Below are 21,413 nucleotides of genomic sequence, written 5' to 3' on the forward strand. Positions count from 1 at the left end.
AGATAAGATGAAAACCATTGTAGTGCTGTACCAGAAATCCCTGCCTAGCACCTCAGTCTGTCGAGGAAGATGTTGTGGTCGACTGTGTCAAAGGCCAAGCTAAGGTCCAGGAGAACAAGAACTGCACATTTACCATCGTCAGCAGCCATTAAAAGGTCATTCGTGACCTTAAGCAGGGCCGTTTCGGTGCTGTGGAACTCCCGGAAGCCAGATAGAAATTTTTCAAAAGTGTTATTATTTTCGAGTGCCGATAGAAATTGCTTGTACACTATCTTCTCTAAAATTCTTTAAATAGATGGCAACTTGGATATCTGTCTGTAATTTTCAGGGAGGGAGGGGTCCAGACCACTTTTTTTTAAAAGCGGGTTCACACATGCAGTTTTAAAATGATTAGGGACACAACCCGTAGATAGGGAACTGTTAAAAACAGAAAGCAAATGGGGCCCAATAAATGATTTCGAACTTGACTCTATGTATGTATGTATGTATGTATGTATGATTTCGGGCAAGACTGTATGTATGTATGTAAATATGTATGTATGTATGATTTTGGGCTTGACTGTATGTATGTATGTATGTATGTGGCTATGTATGATTTTAGGCTTGACTGTATGTATGTATGTATGTATGTATGTATGATTTTGGGCTTGACTGTATGTATGTATGTATGTATGTATGAGTTTGGGCTTGACTGTATGTATGTATGTATGTATGTATGTATGTATGTATGTATTTATGTATGATTTCAGACTTTACTGTATGTATGTATGTATGTATGTATGTATGTATGTATGTATGTATGAATGATTTTGGGCTTGACTGTATGTATGTATGTATGTATGAATGATTTTGGGCTTGACTGTATGTATGTATGTATGTATGTATGTATGTATGATTTTGGGCTTGACTGTATGTATGTATGTTTGTATGTATGTATGTATGTATGTATGTATGATTTTGGGCTTGACTGTATGTATGTATGTATGTATGTATTTATGTATGTATGTATGTATGTATGTATGATTTTGGGCTTGACTGTATGTATGTATGTATGTATGTAGGTATGTATGATTTCAGGCTTGACTGTATGTATGTATGTATGTATGTATGATTTTTGGCTTGACTGTATGTATGTATGTATGTATGTATGTAAGTATGTATGATTTCAGGCTTGACTGTATGTATGTATGTATGTATGTATGTATGTATGATTTTGGGCTTGACTGTATGTATGTATGTATGTATGTATGTATGTATGTATGTATGTATGATTTTGGGCTTGACTGCATGTATGTATGTATGTAGGTATGTATGATTTTAGGCTTGACTGTATGTATGTATGTATGTATGTATGTATGTATGTATGTATGATTTTGGGCTTGACTGTATGTATGATTTTGGGCCTGACTGTATGTATGTATGTATGTATGTATGTATGATTTCGGGCAAGACTGTATGTATGTATGTAAATATGTATGTATGTATGATTTTGGGCTTGACTGTATGTATGTATGTATGTATGTGGCTATGTATGATTTTAGGCTTGACTGTATGTATGTATGTATGTATGTATGTATGATTTTGGGCTTGACTGTATGTATGTATGTATGTATGAGTTTGGGCTTGACTGTATGTATGTATGTATGTATGTATGTATGTATTTATGTATGATTTCAGACTTTACTGTATGTATGTATGTATGTATGTATGTATGTATGTATGTATGTATGTATGAATGATTTTGGGCTTGACTGTATGTATGTATGTATGTATGTATGAATGATTTTGGGCTTGACTGTATGTATGTATGTATGTATGTATGTATGATTTTGGGCTTGACTGTATGTATGTATGTTTGTATGTATGTATGTATGTATGTATGTATGTATGTATGATTTTGGGCTTGACTGTATGTATGTATGTATGTATGTATTTATGTATGTATGTATGTATGTATGTATGATTTTGGGCTTGACTGTATGTATGTATGTATGTATGTAGGTATGTATGATTTCAGGCTTGACTGTATGTATGTATGTATGTATGTATGATTTTGGGCTTGACTGTATGTATGTATGTATGTATGTATGTAAGTATGTATGATTTCAGGCTTGACTGTATGTATGTATGTATGTATGTATGTATGATTTTGGGCTTGACTGTATGTATGTATGTATGTATGTATGTATGTATGTATGTATGTATGTATGTATGTATGATTTTGGGCTTGACTGCATGTATGTATGTATGTAGGTATGTATGATTTTAGGCTTGACTGTATGTATGTATGTATGTATGTATGTATGTATGTATGTATGTATGATTTTGGGCTTGACTGTATGTATGTATGTATGTATGTATGATTTTGGGCCTGACTGTATGTATGTATGTATGTATGTATGTATGTATGATTTTGGGCTTGACTGTATGTATGTATGTATGTATGTATGTATGTATGTATGTATGTATGTATGATTTTGGGCTTGACTATATGTATGTATGTATGTATGTATGTATGTATGTATGTATGTATGTCTGTATGATTTCAGGCTTTACTGTATGTATGTATGTATGTATGATTTTGGGCTTGACTGTATGTATGTATGTATGTATGTATGTATGATTTTGGGCTTGACTGTATGTATGTATGTTTGTATGTATGTATGTATGATTTTGGGCTTGACTGTATGTATGTATGTATGTATGTATGTATGTATGATTTTGGGCTTGACTGTATGTATGTATGTATGTATGTATGTATGTATGTATGTATGATTTTGGGCTTGACTGTATGTATGTATGTATGTATGTATGTATGTATGTATGATTTTGGGCTTGACTGTATGTATGTATGTATGATTTTGGGCTTGACTGTATGTATGTATGTATGTATGATTTTGGGCTTGACTGTATGTATGTATGTATGTATGTACGTATGTATGTATGTATGAATGTATGAATGATTTTGGGCTTCACTGTATGTATGTATGTATATATTTATGTATGTATGTATGTATGATTTTGGGCTTGACTGTATGTATGTATGTCTGTATGTATGTATGTATGATTTTGGGCTTGACTGCATGTATGTATGTATGTAGGTATGTATGATTTTAGGCTTGACTGTATGTATGTATGTATGTATGTATGTATGATTTTGGGCTTGACTGTATGTATGTATGTATGATTTTGGGCTTGACTGTATGTATGTATGTATGTATGTATGTATGATTTTGGGCTTGACTGTATGTATGTATGTATGTATGTATGTATGTATGATTTTGGGCTTGACTGTATGTATGTATGTATGTATGTATGTATGTCTGTATGTATGATTTCAGGCTTTACTGTATGTATGTATGTATGTATGTATGTATGTATGTATGATTTTGGGCTTGACTGTATGTATGTATGTATGTATGTATGTATGTATGTATGAATGATTTTGGGCTTGACTGTATGTATGTATATATGAGTGATTTTGGGTTTGACTGTATGTATGTATGTATGTATTTATGTATGCATGTATGTATGAATGATTTTGGGCTTGACTGTATGTATGTATGTATGTATGTATGTATTTATGTATGTATGTATGTATGATTTTGGGCTTGACTGTATGTATGTATGTAGGTATGTATGTAGGTATGTATGATTTCAGGCTTGACTGTATGTATGTATGTATGTATGTATGATTTTGGGCTTGACTGTATGTATGTATGTATGTATGTATGATTTTGGGCTTGACTGTATGTATGTATGTATGTATGTATGTATGTATGATTTTGGGCTTGACTGTATGTATGTATGTATGTATGTATGTATGATTTTGGGCTTGACTGTATGTATGTATGTTTGTATGTATGTATGTATGTATGATTTTGGGCTTGACTGTATGTATGTATGTATGTATGTATGTATGTATGTATGTATGTATGTACGATTTTGGGCTTGACTGTATGTATGTATGTATGTATGTATGTATGTATGTATGTATGTATGTATGTATGATTTTGGGCTTGACTGTATGTATGTATGTATGTATGTATGTATGATTTTGGGCTTGACTGTATGTATGTATGTATCATTTTGGGCTTGACTGTATGTATGTATGTATGATTTTGGGCTTGACTGTATGTATGTATGTATGTATGTATGAATGTATGAATGATTTTGGGCTTGACTGTATGTATGTATGTATATATTTATGTATGTATGTATGTATGATTTTGGGCTTGACTGTATGTATGTATGTATGTATGTATGATTTCAGGCTTGAGTGCATGTATGTATGTATATATTTATGTATGTATGTATGTATGTATGATTTTGGGCTTGACTGTATGTATGTATGTATGTATATATTTATGTATGTATGAATGAATGATTTCGGGCTTGACTGTATGTATGTATGTATAAATGATTTCGGGCTTGACTATATGTATGTATATATGTATCTATATATTTATTCATGTATGTATGTATGTATGAATAATTTTGGGTTTGACTGTATGCATGTATGTATGTATGTATGTATGTATGTATGTATGTATGCATGATTTCGGGCTTGACTGTATGTATGTATGTATGTATGTATGTATGAATAATTTCGGGCTTGACTGTATGTATGCATGTATGTATGTATGTATGTATGATTTTGGGCTTAACTGTATGTGTGTATGTATGTATGAATGATTTCGGGCTTGACTGTATGTATGTATGTATGTATGTATGTATGTAGGTATGTAGGTATGTATGATTTCAGGCTTGACTGTATGTATGTATGTATGTATGTATGTATGTATGTATGTATGTATGTATGTATGATTTTGGGCTTGACTGTATGTATGTATGTATGTATGTATGTATGTATGAATGATTTTGGGCTTGATTGTATGTATGTATGTATGTATGTATGATTTTGGGCTTGACTGTATGTATGTATGTATGTATGTATGTATGTAGGTATGTATGATTTTAGGCTTGACTGTATGTATGTATGTATGTATGTATGATTTTGGGCTTGACTGTATGTATGTATGTATGTATGTATGATTTTGGGCTTGACTGTATGTTTGTATGTATGTATGTATGATTTTGGGCTTGACTGTATGTATGTATGTATGTATGTGTGATTTTGGGCTTGACTGTATGTATGTATGTATGTATGTATGTATGTATGTATGTATGTATGATTTTGGGCTTGACTGTATGTATGTATGTATGTATGTATGTATGATTTTGGGCTTGACTGTATGTATGTATGTATGTATGTATGTATGTATGTATGTATGTATGTATGATTTTGGGCTTGACTGTATGTATGTATGTATGTATGTATGTATGTATGTATGTATGTATGTATGATTTTGGGCTTGACTGTATGTATGTATGTATGTATGTATGTATGTATGTATGTATGAATGATTTTGGGCTTGACTGTATGTATGTATGTATGAATGATTTTGGGCTTGACTGTATGTATGTATGTATTTATGTATGTATGTATGTATGAATGATTTTGGGCTTGACTGTATGTATGTATGTATTTATGTATGTATGTATGTATGTATGTATGATTTTGGGCTTGACTGTATGTATGTATGTATGTATGTAGGTATGTATGATTTCAGGCTTGACTGTATGTATGTATGTATGTATGTATGTATGTATGTATGTATGTATGATTTTGGGCTTGACTGTATGTATGTATGTATGTATGAATGATTTTGGGCTTGACTGTATGTATGTATGTATGTATGTATGTATGTATGATTTTGGGCTTGACTGTATGTATGTATGTATGTATGTATGTATGTATGTAGGTATGTAGGTATATATGATTTTAGGCTTGACTGTATGTATGTAAGAATGTATGTATGTATGTATGATTTTGGGCTTGACTGTATGTATGTATGTATGTACGATTTTGGGCTTGACTGTATGTATGTATGTATGTGTGATTTTGGGCTTGACTGTATGTATGTATGTATGTATGTATGTATGATTTTGGGCTTGACTGTATGTATGTATGATTTTGGGCTTGACTGTATGTATGTAAGAATGTATGTATGTATGTATGATTTTGGGCTTGACTGTATGTATGTATGTATGTATGTATGATTTTGGGCTTGACTGTATGTATGTATGTATGTATGTATGTATGATTTTGGGCTTGACTGTATGTATGTATGATTTTGGGCTTGACTGTATGTATGTATTTATGTATGTATGTATGTATGATTTTGGGCTTGACTGTATGTATGTATGTATGTATGTATGATTTTGGCCTTGACTGTATGTATGTATGTATGTATGTATGTATGTATGTATGTATGTATGTATGTATGATTTTGGGCTTGACTGTATGTATGTATGTATGTATGTATAAATGATTTCAAGCTTTACTGTATGTATGTATGTATGTATGTATGTATGTATGTATGTATGTATGTATGTATGAATGATTTTGGGCTTGACTGTATGTATGTATGAATGATTTTGGGCTTGACTGTATGTATGTATGTATGTATGTAGGTATGTATGATTTTGGGCTTGACTGTATGTATGTATGTATGTATGTATGAATGATTTTGGGCTTGAGTGTATGTATGTATGCATGTATGTATGTATGTATGTATGTATGATTTTGGGCTTGACTGTATGTATGTATGAATGATTTTGGGCTTGACTGTATGTATGTATTTATGTATGTATGTATGTATGTATGACTTTGGGCTTGACTGTATGTATGTATGTATGATTTCAGGCTTGACTGTATGTATGTATGTATGTATGTATGTATGATTTTGGGCTTGACTGTATGTATGTATGTATGTATGTATGTATGTATGTATGTATGATTTTGGGCTTGACTGTATGTATGTATGTATGTATGTATGTATGTATGTATGATTTTGGGCTTGACTGTATGTATGTATGAATGATTTTGGGCTTGACTGTATGTATGTATTTATGTATGTATGTATGTATGTATGACTTTGGGCTTGACTGTATGTATGTATGTATGATTTCAGGCTTGACTGTATGTATGTATGTATGTATGTATGTATGATTTCAGGCTTTACTGTATTTATGTATGTATGTATGTATGTATGTATGTATGTATGATTTTGGGCTTGACTGTATGTATGTATGTATGTATGTATGTATGTATGTATGATTTTGGGCTTGACTGTATGTATGTATGTATGTATGTATGTATGATTTTGGGCTTGACTGTATGTATGTATGTATGTATATATTTATGTATGTATGTATGAATGAATGATTTTGGGCTTGACTGTATGTATGTATTTATTTATTTATGTATGTATGTATGATTTCAGGCTTGACTGTATGTATTTATGTATGTACGTATGTATGTATGTATGTATGTATGATTTCGGGCTTGACTCTATGTATGCATGCATGTATGTATGTTTGAGCAAGTGAATATAAATCCTCCTTTCCTTTTGAAACATTGAATGTTTTTAGCAAACAGTTCTCTTGGTGTCGATTTTTTTTTTCTTTGCCATTTTCCCACAAAGTATTTTGAAGTCAGTCAGAATTGTATGTGTGTAAGAATGTATGTATTTTTAGCAAACAGTTCTCTTGGTGTCGATTTTTTTTTTCTTTGCCATTTTCCCACAAAGTTTTTTGAAGTCAGTCCGGTGTAATAATGATAAATCACATTCTTGAACAGGGTCCTGTTGTCCTCATAGGGGAACAGAGTGTAACCTCTGCAACATCTGTCTCCTCTCTGCAGGAACAGTACGTTTTCATCCACGACGCCTTGGTGGAAGCCATCTTGTCTGGACAGACAGAGGTGACTGCGTCTCACCTACATAGGTATGTGGACGAGCTGCTGATCCCGGGGCCTGCTGGGAGGACGCGCCTGGACAAACAGTTCAAGGTGAGCAGCTCGCCAAACGGTTCAATCTGTGCTCAGTGAACTTCTGACTTTAAATAACTTATATAGACAAAATATAGAAAAGGCAACCTTTTTAGTATTACTGGGACAATCTAAAACAATGTTTTGAAATATAAAATATTCTTTCCATGTTTAAGACTGATTTTGACAGGTAGAAACATTTGTAAAATCAAATATTTTGTTATTGATACATGGAGAACACTGTCAATTCAATTATGCATGGTTTATTGGCTTGTATATCAAATGAACAAAGCAATATTGTCAAAGCATCAAGGATAAGATGATTAATAGTAATAGTTAGACTTTCTAAAACACCTGTGTCTATAATACCTTATAAACATGCCTTAATACTCTGCTTATAGCACTGTATAATTATAGTTCTAACACTCATAAATATTGATAAAGCTTTATAAAAGAACTCATGACACATTATAGTATCATGAAGCCTTATAACTGATGGTCACTCACTATGTTTTCTTTACAAGGATCATAGTGTACTATAATTCTCATAGTTAATGTAAATTATATTCATTTTATAATGCTTTACAGTACCCTTAAATAATGTGATTATAAGCTACTCTGAGTGGTGATTGGATGTGTGTTGTTAAAGTTAAATCATATATAATCAATTAAATAACTTTCACAAATGTTTTCTTTTCTTTTAAATACTCTTTAAAGGTTACGGGTGAGGGTTTGTATTGTATCTATTATGATACTTACAAAGACAACTAAAAATGTCATTGAGTGAAGTCTTACGATACGTGACCTTATAAGTAATTAATGTGTTATGATTGTTTCTTGAAAACATTATGAATATTTATGAGTGCTTCTAACTACAATGAGCAGATAAGATAAACTTTCTTGATCTTACATCAGGGAAATTCACATTTTACAAAAGCTCAAGGATGGAAAGTAGAGATAGAAAAAGGAGTGAGTGGTAAATAAAATACAAATAAAATATAAAAGGATAAAAAATATGAATTAAATAATAAACTATACACACAGTTTACTTAAGGCTTTTCAGTTGTACAGATATATGGATAATTGCACATTATAGATGTGTATGATTAACTATGTGTATATAAAAATAGTATAGTGAGGATATAAAAAAACATCACAGCTCCACAGAATGATTCGGTGTTGATCCCTCAGTCACTGACAGATGTTTGATGATCTCCACAGCTGGTTTGTCACTCCGGAGCGAAGCAGTGCGACTACTCTGCAGCTCTGCAGGACTGCAACCGCAGCAAGAACAGGAGCTGCTCTATGATACCCGGTGAGTCCAACGTCTCGGTCGGCTCAGGAGCTGCAGCGTTTAAACGAGAGAGAGAGAGACATCAGTTAGCCTGACGTTCACGCTGAATGTTTCAGTGACACGACTCAGACTTAATTCTTTGTGTCTCTGCAGTTGAGAGGTCGCGAGTGCGGCTGTCTACAGCGGCGGGAGAAACATCAGACTACATTAATGCATCGTACATCACAGTAAGAACAAAGTCATTCTGTTCAGACTGAAATATTGTCAGAGGAAGAGAGAGATATCTGTGGAAAACAATTTCTGAATGTCTTGAAATAATAACAAAATAAAACATACTGAGCCGTGGTTGTGTTCCTGCAGGGTTACAGGCAGAGCAGCGAGTTCATCATTACCCAGAATCCTTTGCCTGGCACCATAAAGGACTTCTGGCGGATGATCTGGGACCACAACGCCCAGGTCATTGTATCACTGCTGGAGACAGCGTCAGGCGAGGTGAGGAACTGTTTCCTACATTCAAAGAATATTACTGACAAAAATACTGAAGAGATGCATTTATTACTGGAATAACTGGAACCCTCTGCCGACTTCCTGTGTTGTCAGATGGAGGAGGAGGCGGAGCTGTGTGGTGTTTGGCCCCGTAAAGGCCAGCCAATCAGCTATGAGATGTTCACTGTCAGTCAGAGGAGCGAGAGTCACATCTGTCTGTCCAACGAGGACATGCTGGCGGTCCAGGAGTACGTCCTGGAGGCTACGCAGGTAAGAGCAGGCTGGAATGTGACCACAGAATCATTAAAAACAGCTGATGGGGCTAAATTTAAAGGGTCAATTCACCTAAAACACAACTGCTGCCAGTTTTGAAAGGGGTCATTTAAAACATCTAAAGGGACAGTGTGGAGTTTTTGAAGTGGAGTTGTGTGACGTACTTCTCCACAGTCAGTGTATTACCTGCAGTAGATGGCGGTCGACACTCCCAGAGTTTGGAGAAGCAACAGGAGTTCTTGTCCAGGAAGCTAAGCGATGTACTGCTGTGGACTAACCACCTAAAAATATCAGTTTAAAAGTACGCTATATTTAGAATATTTTTACTGTTTTACCTTGCTGCCAGACAACCTTTTCTGACAGGAAACCGCCATTAATATCAGCCAAATATTGCTCTCGCCAAAGCAACCAAACAGTAATTTTAATCCAGCAGTCACTGGTCTACTGCTGCCTCGATCCGTTAGTTTGTTCTTGTTCTTGTGTGAGTTCAGTGTTTTAAAAAGTTAGTTTGGATTCACCAAAGTCACAGAATCACACAAACAAACTGACAGATTGAGGCTGCAGTAGACCAGCAACTCCTGTGTTGTTCAAGTTAAAATGACTGATTTTGTCAAAGGAGTTTGGTTGTGCGAGAGAGAACAATATTTGGGTTTTATAACGGTGGTTTCCCATCTGAAAAGGCTGTCCAATGGCAAAGTAAGTGTCTGGTACACTGATATTGATTTTTAAGGTGTCTAAAATACGTTCTGCAGTACATTGCTGAGCTTCCTACACCAGAACTCCTGCTGCTTCTCCAAACTGGAGGCGTGTTGACTGTAGGAAATACACTGACTATGGATGCTCTGCTTTCCTACGTAAAGACAGTTTCTCTGTTTCTGTAGATATGACACAGAACACCATGAGAAGAAGAGATTGCCATTAGATGTCTGAAATGTCATATTTCTGCTAAATAATTTTTGTTTAGGGCAGTGGTTCTCAAACTTTTTCTGGCATGCCCCGCTTCAGAAGCCAAAAAAAGTTAATTAACAATTAATAATTATGGAGAAGCAACTAATCAAAAAGATCCAAGTTGGATTTCAGTGAAGTAAAGGTCAGAGTGATCAGCATCAGTAAAGTCTGAGAACCACTGATTTAAGGGGTCAGAAGACAAAAAGTTCAAAACTCACTCTTGACTTGTTGTAAAAGATGTCCGATCTCTTTCCTCCATACTTCAACAGGATGACTACGTTCTGGAGGTGAAACACTACCGCGCCCCCCGCTGGCCGAACCCGGACAGTCCCATCAGCAGCACCTTCGAGCTCCTTAACCTGGTGAAAGAGGAGAGCAAGGACGGACCCACGGTGGTCCACGATGAGTAAGAGCCTCACTGACTGCTCAAGGATTCTGTTATTTTACAGCAAAAATTAGAACCGCTTTGATTTCTTTTTCACTTCCAGTGTGGGCGGAGTCACGGCAGGAACGTTCTGCGCTCTGTTGTCTCTGACTCGCCAGCTGGAGGCCGAAGGTTCGGTCGATGTCTTCCAAGTGGCCAAGCTGACAAACCTAATGAGACCGGGAATCTTCAGCGACATCGTAAGACTTTTCACTGTCTCACAATACGCTGATGATACTCTACTGTCTGTTATACTTCACAGTATCGAATGCTTAAAGGATATTTTCATAGTTTAATCAGTAATCCTAACTCATCAAGTTAACAGCTGAGCTCTGGGAATACAGTGACATAGGGGAACATAGTATGTGTCATTTTTTATCATGGTAACAGTATATATCTCATGCTTTGTGCATGTAAATATCATATCCTGGTTCCAGATCCGGATTCTGAGAAATCTGGATATGCTACCTGGAGTACTCTGATAGAAACCAGAGGGTTGTACTACGAAGGAAGCTCAACACAGTCAGTCTTTCTTTACACGAGCTCCTCAACAAAACCTAAAACCTCAGTCAGAGATAATAGCAAGTATCATGACTGTGGTTATCAACTTGCTTTGTTAACTCAGACTTTCTTCTTCAGACTAAAAAAGGGACGTTTGTTGCTTCATTTGACTCTTTGCCAGCCGCCCACTTTAGTCGAAATGATCGAGGTCAGCATCGGTTACCATGGTGATCTAACCAGGTTAAAAGAGATACACCAGACTCTGACTTTAGACTCAACGTACTTCACTAACACATTAATGAAACTTGGTAGTACAGCCCTCTGGATCCTGTGGCATGTAAACACCTCATCCTCATTTCTGAACTTTTTATGTTGATACAGAACAGATAACGAGAAATACTGTTAGAATCACGTATACATCTATATGAATAATCTGCTTTCTCTTGTTGCATGTCAACATCCTGAATGTGATCAAAACCAGGATGAACACACTCACTGGGCCTCATGCAAGAACCAGTTGTCACCAGTTGTCTCATATTTTGAATTTTCTTTCAGATACAAACACAGTTTACAGTAAATTTACTTATAAAGCCTAGTATCAATTATTTAGATGAAGGAAACTTCCCTTTGACCTCCTCCTCCTCCCGCTGCACTCAGATATGCACAGGCGGATCATAAGTTAAGTTAAGAGAGTCTGCTGAATCTGACGTGACATGTTCCCTTCGTACAAACAAAAGTCAGAGAAATTAAAGATAAGAATACGAGGATGTTCTTGCATGAGGCCCAATGTTCAGTTGGAGCTTTTTCTGGACTCATAAATTAACATGTTATCAGAGTAATATCAGGATTCTGACGCAGCCCTAAATATAAAAATCATTTACCTCGTCGTCGTTTTACAGGAGCAGTACCAGTTCCTGTACAAAGCCATGCTGAGTCTCATCGGGACGCAAGAAGACGAGAAAACCCTCCAGTCCTCCGACAACAACGGAACCATCGTGGTGGGAACCGCCAGCACTGCCGAGAGCCTTGAATCCCTGGTGTAACCGCCACAAAAAACAGAAAACACACAAAGAACTCCTGTTAAAAATGAGCAACAGCCTCTTGTTCTTCCTCTTCAAACCACCAACAGAACTTCTCCTGATGCCAGACTCACGCTACGACGACTAAAATAAAAAAAATAATAAAATCCTCCTCATTCAGGACTCTGTGTCGTAGCGTGAGGCTGGCGTGCACCGAACGAGTTTCTTCTTCGCCGGATCCGGACTCCCTGCGGTTTTGTAATGTGTGCCTTTTTGTATTTTTCATCCTGTACTTCTAACTTTGATACGAGCTGTAGACTAACTGTCCGATGTTTTAACGCTGTACTGCCCTGAGACGTTTCAACTCAACTAACAAACTTTTCCTAGACCTTTGTATTTATTGGCACTGAGCCAAATGGGAAAAAAAAAGGGAAAAACTGCATCTTTTTACATCAAATGAGATATTTTGTTAGCTTGTCTTTTATAGAGCTCCTGCACTGAACTCTCTTCTGTAAATACTATCACAACGGTAGCAGCAGTGTGCTATTGAAGTCAAATATAAAAATAAGGGCCTGGAATAATAAAAATAATAATCTAATGTAAATAATATTATAGTAATCAACTCGATGGACCAAATTTCTATTTATACTTTTAGATTTTTATATTTTACCATTTTTAGTGCATTCAAATGTTATGATTTGATTCTAATTGCTTAGTAGCAGAACATTAATGCTTTTATATTCTGGATTTTGTAACAGACTAAATGTGATGCATGGGGTACTGACATGTTTGTTTTTTTAGCTGGACATGAAACACTGCTGGATTATTAGTTAGGGGATTAAATACGTGAAAGAACACCAAAGAAACAGCCTGCTGGAGTTTTTTGTTACCGTGTGCACAACTACAACTGTCACCACACTGCAGCTAAGGTGCAGTCACACATTTTCACCAGCAAAAACTTTGTGTCTAAATTTTAGAAATCATTTGGTTTGTTCGGAGCTGTGACACTGACATGTGATCAGTGTAAAGCAGTGAATTTCCTGTACTGGCTAATTTTGTGCAAAATGTGGCAAAGTCAGTTTGATGCACATGAGGGCTGCACAACTGCGATATATGATACAATTAGTGGAAATGATCATTTTTGCATTGCAATTATTTTTACTGAAAAAAAACTATAAATATCATGGTGGTGTGGTATTTTTTGGAGTCTGTACCAAACAAACATGTTTTCCTTCATCTGAACAACAAGATTTTTAGGCCAAAGCATCAATGCAAAACTACACTTTCTCACATTTTTCCTTTTTCAAAAAAATGAGAGCGTCTGAATCTTAAACACGGCTCTAACCAGCTGATATGTGGACTGAAATGAAACCAGCAGGTGGACGAAATACTCAACCTCAGTACTTCAGTCAAAGTATTAGGGGTGGGGGAAATTTCCGATTCTTAGATGCATCGCGATTCGGACGTGGACGAATCTGAATCGATTCACAAACGTCCAAATTTCGATTATTTAAATCTGTTAATTAAAGTGATACAGAACCTTCTAAATAATGTGGAACTAAGAAGCGCGGTACGCGTCATCGCCGGGACACTTTGGGACGCGCACCTGGAGCGACACGCGCACAGCGGAAAACAAACATGGCCGACCGGCAGCCACCTCGCCATGAGGTCCGAACAGCTCCTTCTAATTTAAAAGCAGCCGTGTGGAAACACTTCGGCTTCTACAACGTCGACGGCGGAAGCGAACTGGACAAGAGCCACGTTATATGTAAGTTGTGTCGAGCTAAAATAAAATACTTTGGCAACACAACAAACATGAGAAGCCGTAACTCGATTCCACCCGACGGAGGAGTCGGGGAGACGGCAGGCTGCTGTTGCTGCGGCTACTAGTGGCTACTGTTGGTACTTTCCAGTTTGCACATATTTCCAATAGTTTAATAAAATATAATCGAAATGAATTCTTATTACAAATGCGCTGTTTTTAAAAATTGCAAGTGACGAATGCTTATTCCGTGAGACAAAAAGAAATGTGTTTGTGAAAAAGTGCATCAATATACATAAAGATGCATCAATAATCGTTTTATAATCGAATCGTAGCCCCTGAATCGTAATCGTAATCGAATCGGCAGGTGCCCAAAGATTCCCACCCCTACAAAGTATAGATACTCCTGGTCAAATATTACTCAACTACAAGTGAAAGTTGCTCAGTCAAAATTTCACTCGAGTTAAAGTACTAGAATACTTGCTTTTAAGTACAAAAGTACATTTTCTAATATCGATACATGCTGTACTGTTTTCATGATGCATTTACAGAAGCTTGTAACTCTGAAACCACCTGATGATTCACTGACCTGCATGTAGAACCTCTCAGCTACACAAAGTCTATAGAAACACCGATAAATCACTTCATAAAAATAGATTGAAGCCGACTGTAAGGAGTTCTGAGTTAAACAACAGATTTCTTTCTGTCTTCAGGGACACTTTGTACAGTGCTTAATAAACGTCTTAGACCACTTGTCATAAAAACGAGAAAAAATAAATATTTCAGAAATCTTTCAAAAACTTGTTTAAAACTAAAAATGTTATTGTTCTTTATTTGGCAAATAAACTGAAACAACTAAATAGTTCTTTTTCACACATAATAACCAAAAAACATCTTCAGTCTTGATAACGGCTTGCATTCTTGCTGACATTGTTTTTATATTCTTTTGTCTCTTTTGTTATTAAGTTCCAAATAGTTTCTATCGGTTCCCACAGACTTTCACTTTCTTGGTCAAACAGTCTCTGAAGTTTGACTTTACTTTGAAGTTTGCTTGGGCTCATTGTCTTGTTGGTATATGAACCCGCGACCAATCAGATTCAGTCCAGAAGTCTGTTCAGGAATGAAAGTAAATAACTATGATTTGACATCAAGAAATAAATAATGTGCTTTAAAACAGTGAATTTGAAAATTCATGGATAATGATTATATTTTACAAATTAAAAATATCATTTCAGTTAAAGAGCTTCTACATACTGGTTTATTAACCATTACAGAAACATAAAAAATGATTTTAGTAATTGACAATTCTGTTTATTTAGGGTAGCTGTGGCATAAACCTTACACTGGGTGGTGGTCTAATAAATTTGTTAAGCACTGTACATTAATTATGTGGGTATTTATTTTACCCTGATAAAAACAATCCAACATTAAAAGCCTAACTACAATTATTTCTCTTTTTCTAATTATAAAAACAACCTTGAGATTTAATTTCGTCTTTTTCCTGCCGTTGCCATTATCGAGTTTAGTTTGAATGAAAGAGGGAGAACCTGTTCTTGTTGCAGAGAACATCTGGAGGACGTAGTTCTGGTTTCACATCAGTCCCAGCTGAGAGCCGGGACTGTGATCGGTTTCTTTCTAGTGCCTGCAGCAGCTTTGAGGGTTTAGTTAAAGTCTTTGGTAAAAGAGAAAAACTGAGGAGGTGAATTCTTCTATTTAATAAGGTCAACAGGTGGAAGAACATTTCCTTACTTTACACTGAGAGCTTGTGAAACAAATGCACACAGTGTTACCTCTCTACATTCTGCTGATAATGTTAGTTCACTTTTTAATGGGGTAAATTAAAATTCTGGCCGTATCTTACACACTGCACCTCTAGAATTTCTCTGCCTGCCTGATAGATTTTTATATTTTTATTATTTTTGTCCTGCAGGTGGCAGGGCATCACCAAAAATATATCATGATTCATTCTCTGGAAAGAGAACTTCAATAATAATTTAACAGCAAAGTAAGACTCCTGCCAGGATGATGAAGATGCAGGTTACATTTACATTTTTAGACCTTTAGCTGGTGTGTTTATCCAGAGACACTTACGGCAGCAGAAAGATCCTCAGCTCCTCGATCACCAGCCTCGGCGGACAGGAAGGAGGCCGAAGGTCAGAGGTGACGACAGCGAGACAAAAGATGGAGCCAACCTCCTGTGAGCCCGACAGGAGAGAGGTGTTAATGAAACAAACACAGAAAGAGAGAAAATAAAGACGTGGCCTGATGAAAACCCAAGTCCTGTCCGACATGTGGATTATGTATTTTCCCTTTATGGAGTCATGCTTTAATCCCTGCACTGAACCGGTTATTCCAACTGATTTCCCACATGTTAATCCGGGTTAAGACTCTGCAAGAAACGCGCCTTTTCGGGACAGAAAATAGGTCAAGTGTCCAGACGTCGTCTTGACCAGCCGCCGTATCCACACCTTCATTTGCATTTTTGACTTTTCATAATTACATGCCCAATTATCCCCTGCTCGGTGGCCTAGTTTGCATGGCTGCCCTCAAATTAAGTGGAAGCAAACGGGCTGATTGTCTTTTTGTTTTGTTTTTTTGTCCGAGGAGCTGAGCTGGAGGCCGAGAAAACGTCAGAACAGGATCAGAAGCACTAAATGTTTATGTTGACGTGTTAACAGATGCCTGGTGAACAACATCTTTGACTATGGCTTCAAACTCAAAGTCAGACTTTAGATCAACTCAGTGGTGGAATTATTAAGAAGTTTTATTTAAGTAAAAGCAGAATACTACACTGCAAATGTATTCAACTGAGTGAAAGTTATATTTTTAAAAAAGACCTTGGAGGTCTGCAACCTGCGGCTCTTTAGCTCCTCTCCAGTGGCTCCCCGTGGTTTTGGCTAAAAAATGATATGTCAATGAATAATGATTTTCTAACATTTCAATTTTCATTCATCAAAAAAGTTAAGAAAACTCTAAATTTCAAGGCAACGTACTGCAACAGTCCAACTCAGATTATTAAATTCTGACAAAGTTTTACTAACCACTAATCTTTTGTTGAGATAATTTACTTTTTTTCTTTAGATTATCTTAAACCTTTGAGTTGTAGAAATGTATTTAAAAATATATAGAGTAAATGCATTAAAGTGAAAGAGAATTATTTTTATATTTTCATTTAAAACCTTTTAATTTTCAGCCACAAAAATATTGTAATAAGTAATACTAAGTCCACAGCTCACTGTCAGCAGTTTTTGAACTACAATTTTTTAAATTTCTTAAACTCAAAGATTCAGGTTCATCTAAAGTGGAAAAGTAAATCATCTTGACTAAAGATTATAGGTCAGCAAAAAAAAGTTTGAGTTGCACTCAAAACTCAAAATTATTGCAGTGCCTTTTTCAATAATTTTTGAGTTTTCTCAGCTTTTTTTTTTTTTTACAGTGTAAAGTGATTTTTATATTCTCCAAGTCTTAAGGCAAAAGAGAGACTTTAATTGATCATAAAGGTTTCAGACCTGTGCAACTGTAACACACATCAAAAAATGCCCACTTATAACACAAGCCACGCCTCTTATTTCTGCCTCTGCAGAGCTTATTTTTTTCACACTAACGTAACTTCCTGATGTCAGGCTTGTTTCTGTATAACTGGAAGGCAGTTTACTCACTTGGAGGATCATATAAAAGGTGCCACCTCTCTTTCTGACAAAGAAAATGGTTTTGTAAACTTCACCAAAACAGAACCAGGACGAGCGTTTTTTTAAAATAAGTGACACGTCACTCAGCCAAGCAGGTTAAGAAAGAAACTGAAACAATCTGTTCGCTCGCTCGCTGGTTTGCATCCTCCAGTCAGGAAGTGCTGTTACACTCTGAACCAGGAACAGCATCATTTTACCTGAACAAAAGTTTTCAATAAAGAACTGATTTTGAGATATAAAAGTAACTTTTGGTTGTCCAGTCTTTTTTTTCTGCTGTCTAAATTTAAACATACATCAGCTTTATCTCTTGGCTATTGGTTAGTTTCCTGTAAGATCTACTTTCTTTCTGCAGTAAAATCCACTCAGACTACTTTAAAATCTACCGGAGCTACTGTCTTTTCTACTGGAAGGAAAGTAGTTCCCATGAAACTGCTCACAACAAGGTCTGCGGATTATCTTGAGTAACTGGGTCAGGATTTTTGCAAAGCAGATGAATCCAAATGTATTTTTTCTTTTGGTGCTTTGAACACCACAAGCTGAGTGCCATTTAGTTCAGTTATATTAGACAGAAGTCAGACATCTCTAGAGCTGAAATCTCCAAAACCCTGCAGCTCACACATAAAAAACACTCCAGCTGGATGAACAGCTCTGAAGGCCAGGAGAAAAAAAAACCAAAGACTTTCCCTTTAAAAGTGAACATGAACAAACTGCTTACATCACACTGTTCCTGAGCCACATGGACCAAACTAAACATCTTTGTTTGTCTCTGCTGACACCGTTTAGAAAATGAAAATATTTCATTACATTTAAATGCAAATTACTTTTAATTCAGTTCAGATGATAACAAATAATCTCAATCAACAGGAGCGTCAAAGATGTTCAGTCAGAAAAAACTCACCTGAGTTGATATCGTGCAGGTCTGAAGGTCCAGTTTGTGACATTTAGGTGGATCTGTTGGTAGAAATGAGATATAATCTTCATTGGTATGTTTTTATTAGTTAAAATAAGTATTGTTGTGTTTTTTGTTACCTCAGAACGAGCCGTGTGTTTCCACGGGAGCAGCAGTTCTTCCGCCATCTTGCACAGCCATGTTTCTACAGGAGCCCAGAAGGGACAAACCAAACACTGGCTCCAGATCAGAGATTAGAGGGGGAACTCAGCCTTGGTTCTGTTCTAGTGGAAACTTGCGGTACTGCAGCCCAAAAGGCTCACAAACCAGTGCGGTAACAGACCGGACACCTCGAACCGCAAACATGTAGATTGTCTCCAAAAATGTCTTTAAATTTCATTCCTTTGATTATGGAGGCTGTAGAATAATTAAAACATTGTTTAGATTTAATGAATTTATAAAATGATATTAAAAAAATATTAGAGTTAATTACATTTGTATTATTTTGATTTTATTCTCGTCATTCCTCTTCTGATCAGGGTGATTGGGAAAATGCTAAATCAATTTATCATTGATAATTAATAGAATATAAAATGCACGTTTCTTATTTTATTGTTTTTGCTGTTTTTTTTCCATATTCAACAAATGCCTCCACCAGAAAAAATGCTTTTACTCGCATTACTGCCATTTCTAGACATCAATTATAGATTGATATGTTTTTAATTGGTCAAATTCTTACTAACATCTCTTCCTTTTTCTGACACTAATATTCTTCAGTGCATCATCTAAGAAATGCATTAATAAACTGACGTGTAAACAATTTAGTGTAAAGGTTATTAGAATGGCAAGGTAAAAATCTTTTCAAAGTGAAACAAGAAGAAAGAACATAACAAAATGGATTTTATTCAAACAACCACTTGTACATTTTCATAAAGCAAAAGTGTTCTATCAAAACAAGCTCTAATAAATGAAGATGTGATTTGTAATCATGAATTCCATAAACATCAAGTCAAACTTTAACAACAAAACAACAAAAATAAAAACTGTCTTCATGTTGGAGGGTTTATCAAACCAATATTCAGATTGGTATCAAAAGGAGGTCAATAAACCAATAATCAGACTGATATCTAAACTTTAATAAATGTTTTAACGTTGATGTGTTCCTTTTTAGTTTCACTTGAATATGTATTTGTGTTTATCTGAATTCTTTCTTTTTAAATCTGACAGGAACATAAGTCTAAAAATCTACCCAAATATCCTCTGTTCAAATCCCTCTGGTGGCCACATATAAAATACATATCAGGTACACATTTATGGATATATTATTTTAAAAAATATATCTCAGGTACATGTAAAATAGCTCTGGGTTTTATTTTTTTTACCCATTTAAAGCATTCATCAAACCTTTTACAAGGCGATCACCCCCCACAAAATAAAATAAATATCACTCAGGCGGCAAACAATAAATACTTATCACTCTGAGAAACTTTACACCAAAGTTTAAATATCTCAAATCAAACTTTCTAACTCTGAGCTCGACATGAGCCGGGAGTCGATGTTACTGACGTTACCGAATCGAGATCATGAGTTAATAAGTAATACTCCAAAAATAACACATTTGTTTGCTTAAATATACACTTATTTTTAAATAAGTGTATATTATATTTTAGATCTATCTCAAGGTATATAGTAGGAAAAATTTGGATTTTTCAGAATAATATTGGAGGGAACATTTTAAGGTGAAATACTTGACATGAACGTTGCAGCTGCGCTGTCCTTAGAAACTCCCACTCAGGACCAGAATTACCTTTTTGGTTCAGTTCAAATTAAGTTTTAGTTTGAGCTCAAATTGATGCAAAATTTTCCACAAATGAGTAAGTGTTCTTCTTATGAGTCGTAAAGAATCATTCATAAACTTGTAGAAGGCGTAGATGTTCATAAATGTTAAAATGAGCAAAAAGTGAAGCGAGACAGACACTGCGCTCCTGCAGTGTTCCTGCAGTGTTCCTGCAGCCTGACTGTCTCTGCCATGTCTGGGGAAGAGTTAGCTGCGGGGAAACGACTCACTTCAACCACAGATCGTATCTTAAACAGGATCACAATCCATTTAATACACAGTTCTATGGCTTCAGCTCTCTTTTTGCATGCATAATGGTGACATAGATCTCCTTTAAATGGGCTTATAACTAAGATTTTTCTTGTATCACAGCTTGAAGGTTAGTGCAGTGCTGACC

At 35.7% G+C, this 21,413-nt stretch overlaps 1 protein-coding gene and 1 long non-coding RNA gene across 6 annotated transcripts in view; one reads left to right on the forward strand and one right to left on the reverse strand.

Annotated features, from left to right (window-relative positions):
• ptprz1a (protein tyrosine phosphatase receptor type Z1a) overlaps positions 1–13,705 on the forward strand; it is a 120,232-nt gene extending 106,527 nt beyond the window's left edge. For all 4 annotated transcript variants that reach the window (XM_084733586.1, XM_084733588.1, XM_084733587.1 and 1 more), the window contains 8 exons: positions 7,769–7,915; positions 9,116–9,209; positions 9,342–9,415; positions 9,549–9,680; positions 9,789–9,944; positions 11,165–11,301; positions 11,384–11,519; positions 12,720–13,705. In XM_084733586.1, the coding sequence (XP_084589712.1) occupies positions 7,769–7,915; positions 9,116–9,209; positions 9,342–9,415; positions 9,549–9,680; positions 9,789–9,944; positions 11,165–11,301; positions 11,384–11,519; positions 12,720–12,863 (1,020 nt within the window). In that variant the 3' untranslated portion in view covers positions 12,864–13,705. The remainder of the gene's footprint in view (positions 1–7,768; positions 7,916–9,115; positions 9,210–9,341; positions 9,416–9,548; positions 9,681–9,788; positions 9,945–11,164; positions 11,302–11,383; positions 11,520–12,719) is intronic.
• LOC146317098 (uncharacterized) lies at positions 9,112–19,489 on the reverse strand. 2 transcript variants are annotated; one of them, XR_014771736.1, is made up of 7 exons: positions 19,189–19,489; positions 16,693–16,796; positions 12,702–12,854; positions 11,114–11,254; positions 9,748–9,955; positions 9,525–9,656; positions 9,112–9,239 (listed from the first exon to the last, which is right to left on the reverse strand). It is a non-coding gene; the product is annotated as an uncharacterized LOC146317098 (long non-coding RNA). The 2 variants fall into 2 exon arrangements; XR_014771735.1 differs by having other exon boundaries at positions 9,525–9,659.
• Positions 19,490–21,413: the final 1,924 nt, after the last annotated feature.

This window comes from Lutjanus erythropterus, chromosome 13 (assembly GCF_056507025.1).
Source record: "Lutjanus erythropterus isolate fLutEry1 chromosome 13, fLutEry1.hap2, whole genome shotgun sequence".
Lineage (NCBI taxonomy): Eukaryota > Metazoa > Chordata > Actinopteri > Lutjaniformes > Lutjanidae > Lutjanus > Lutjanus erythropterus.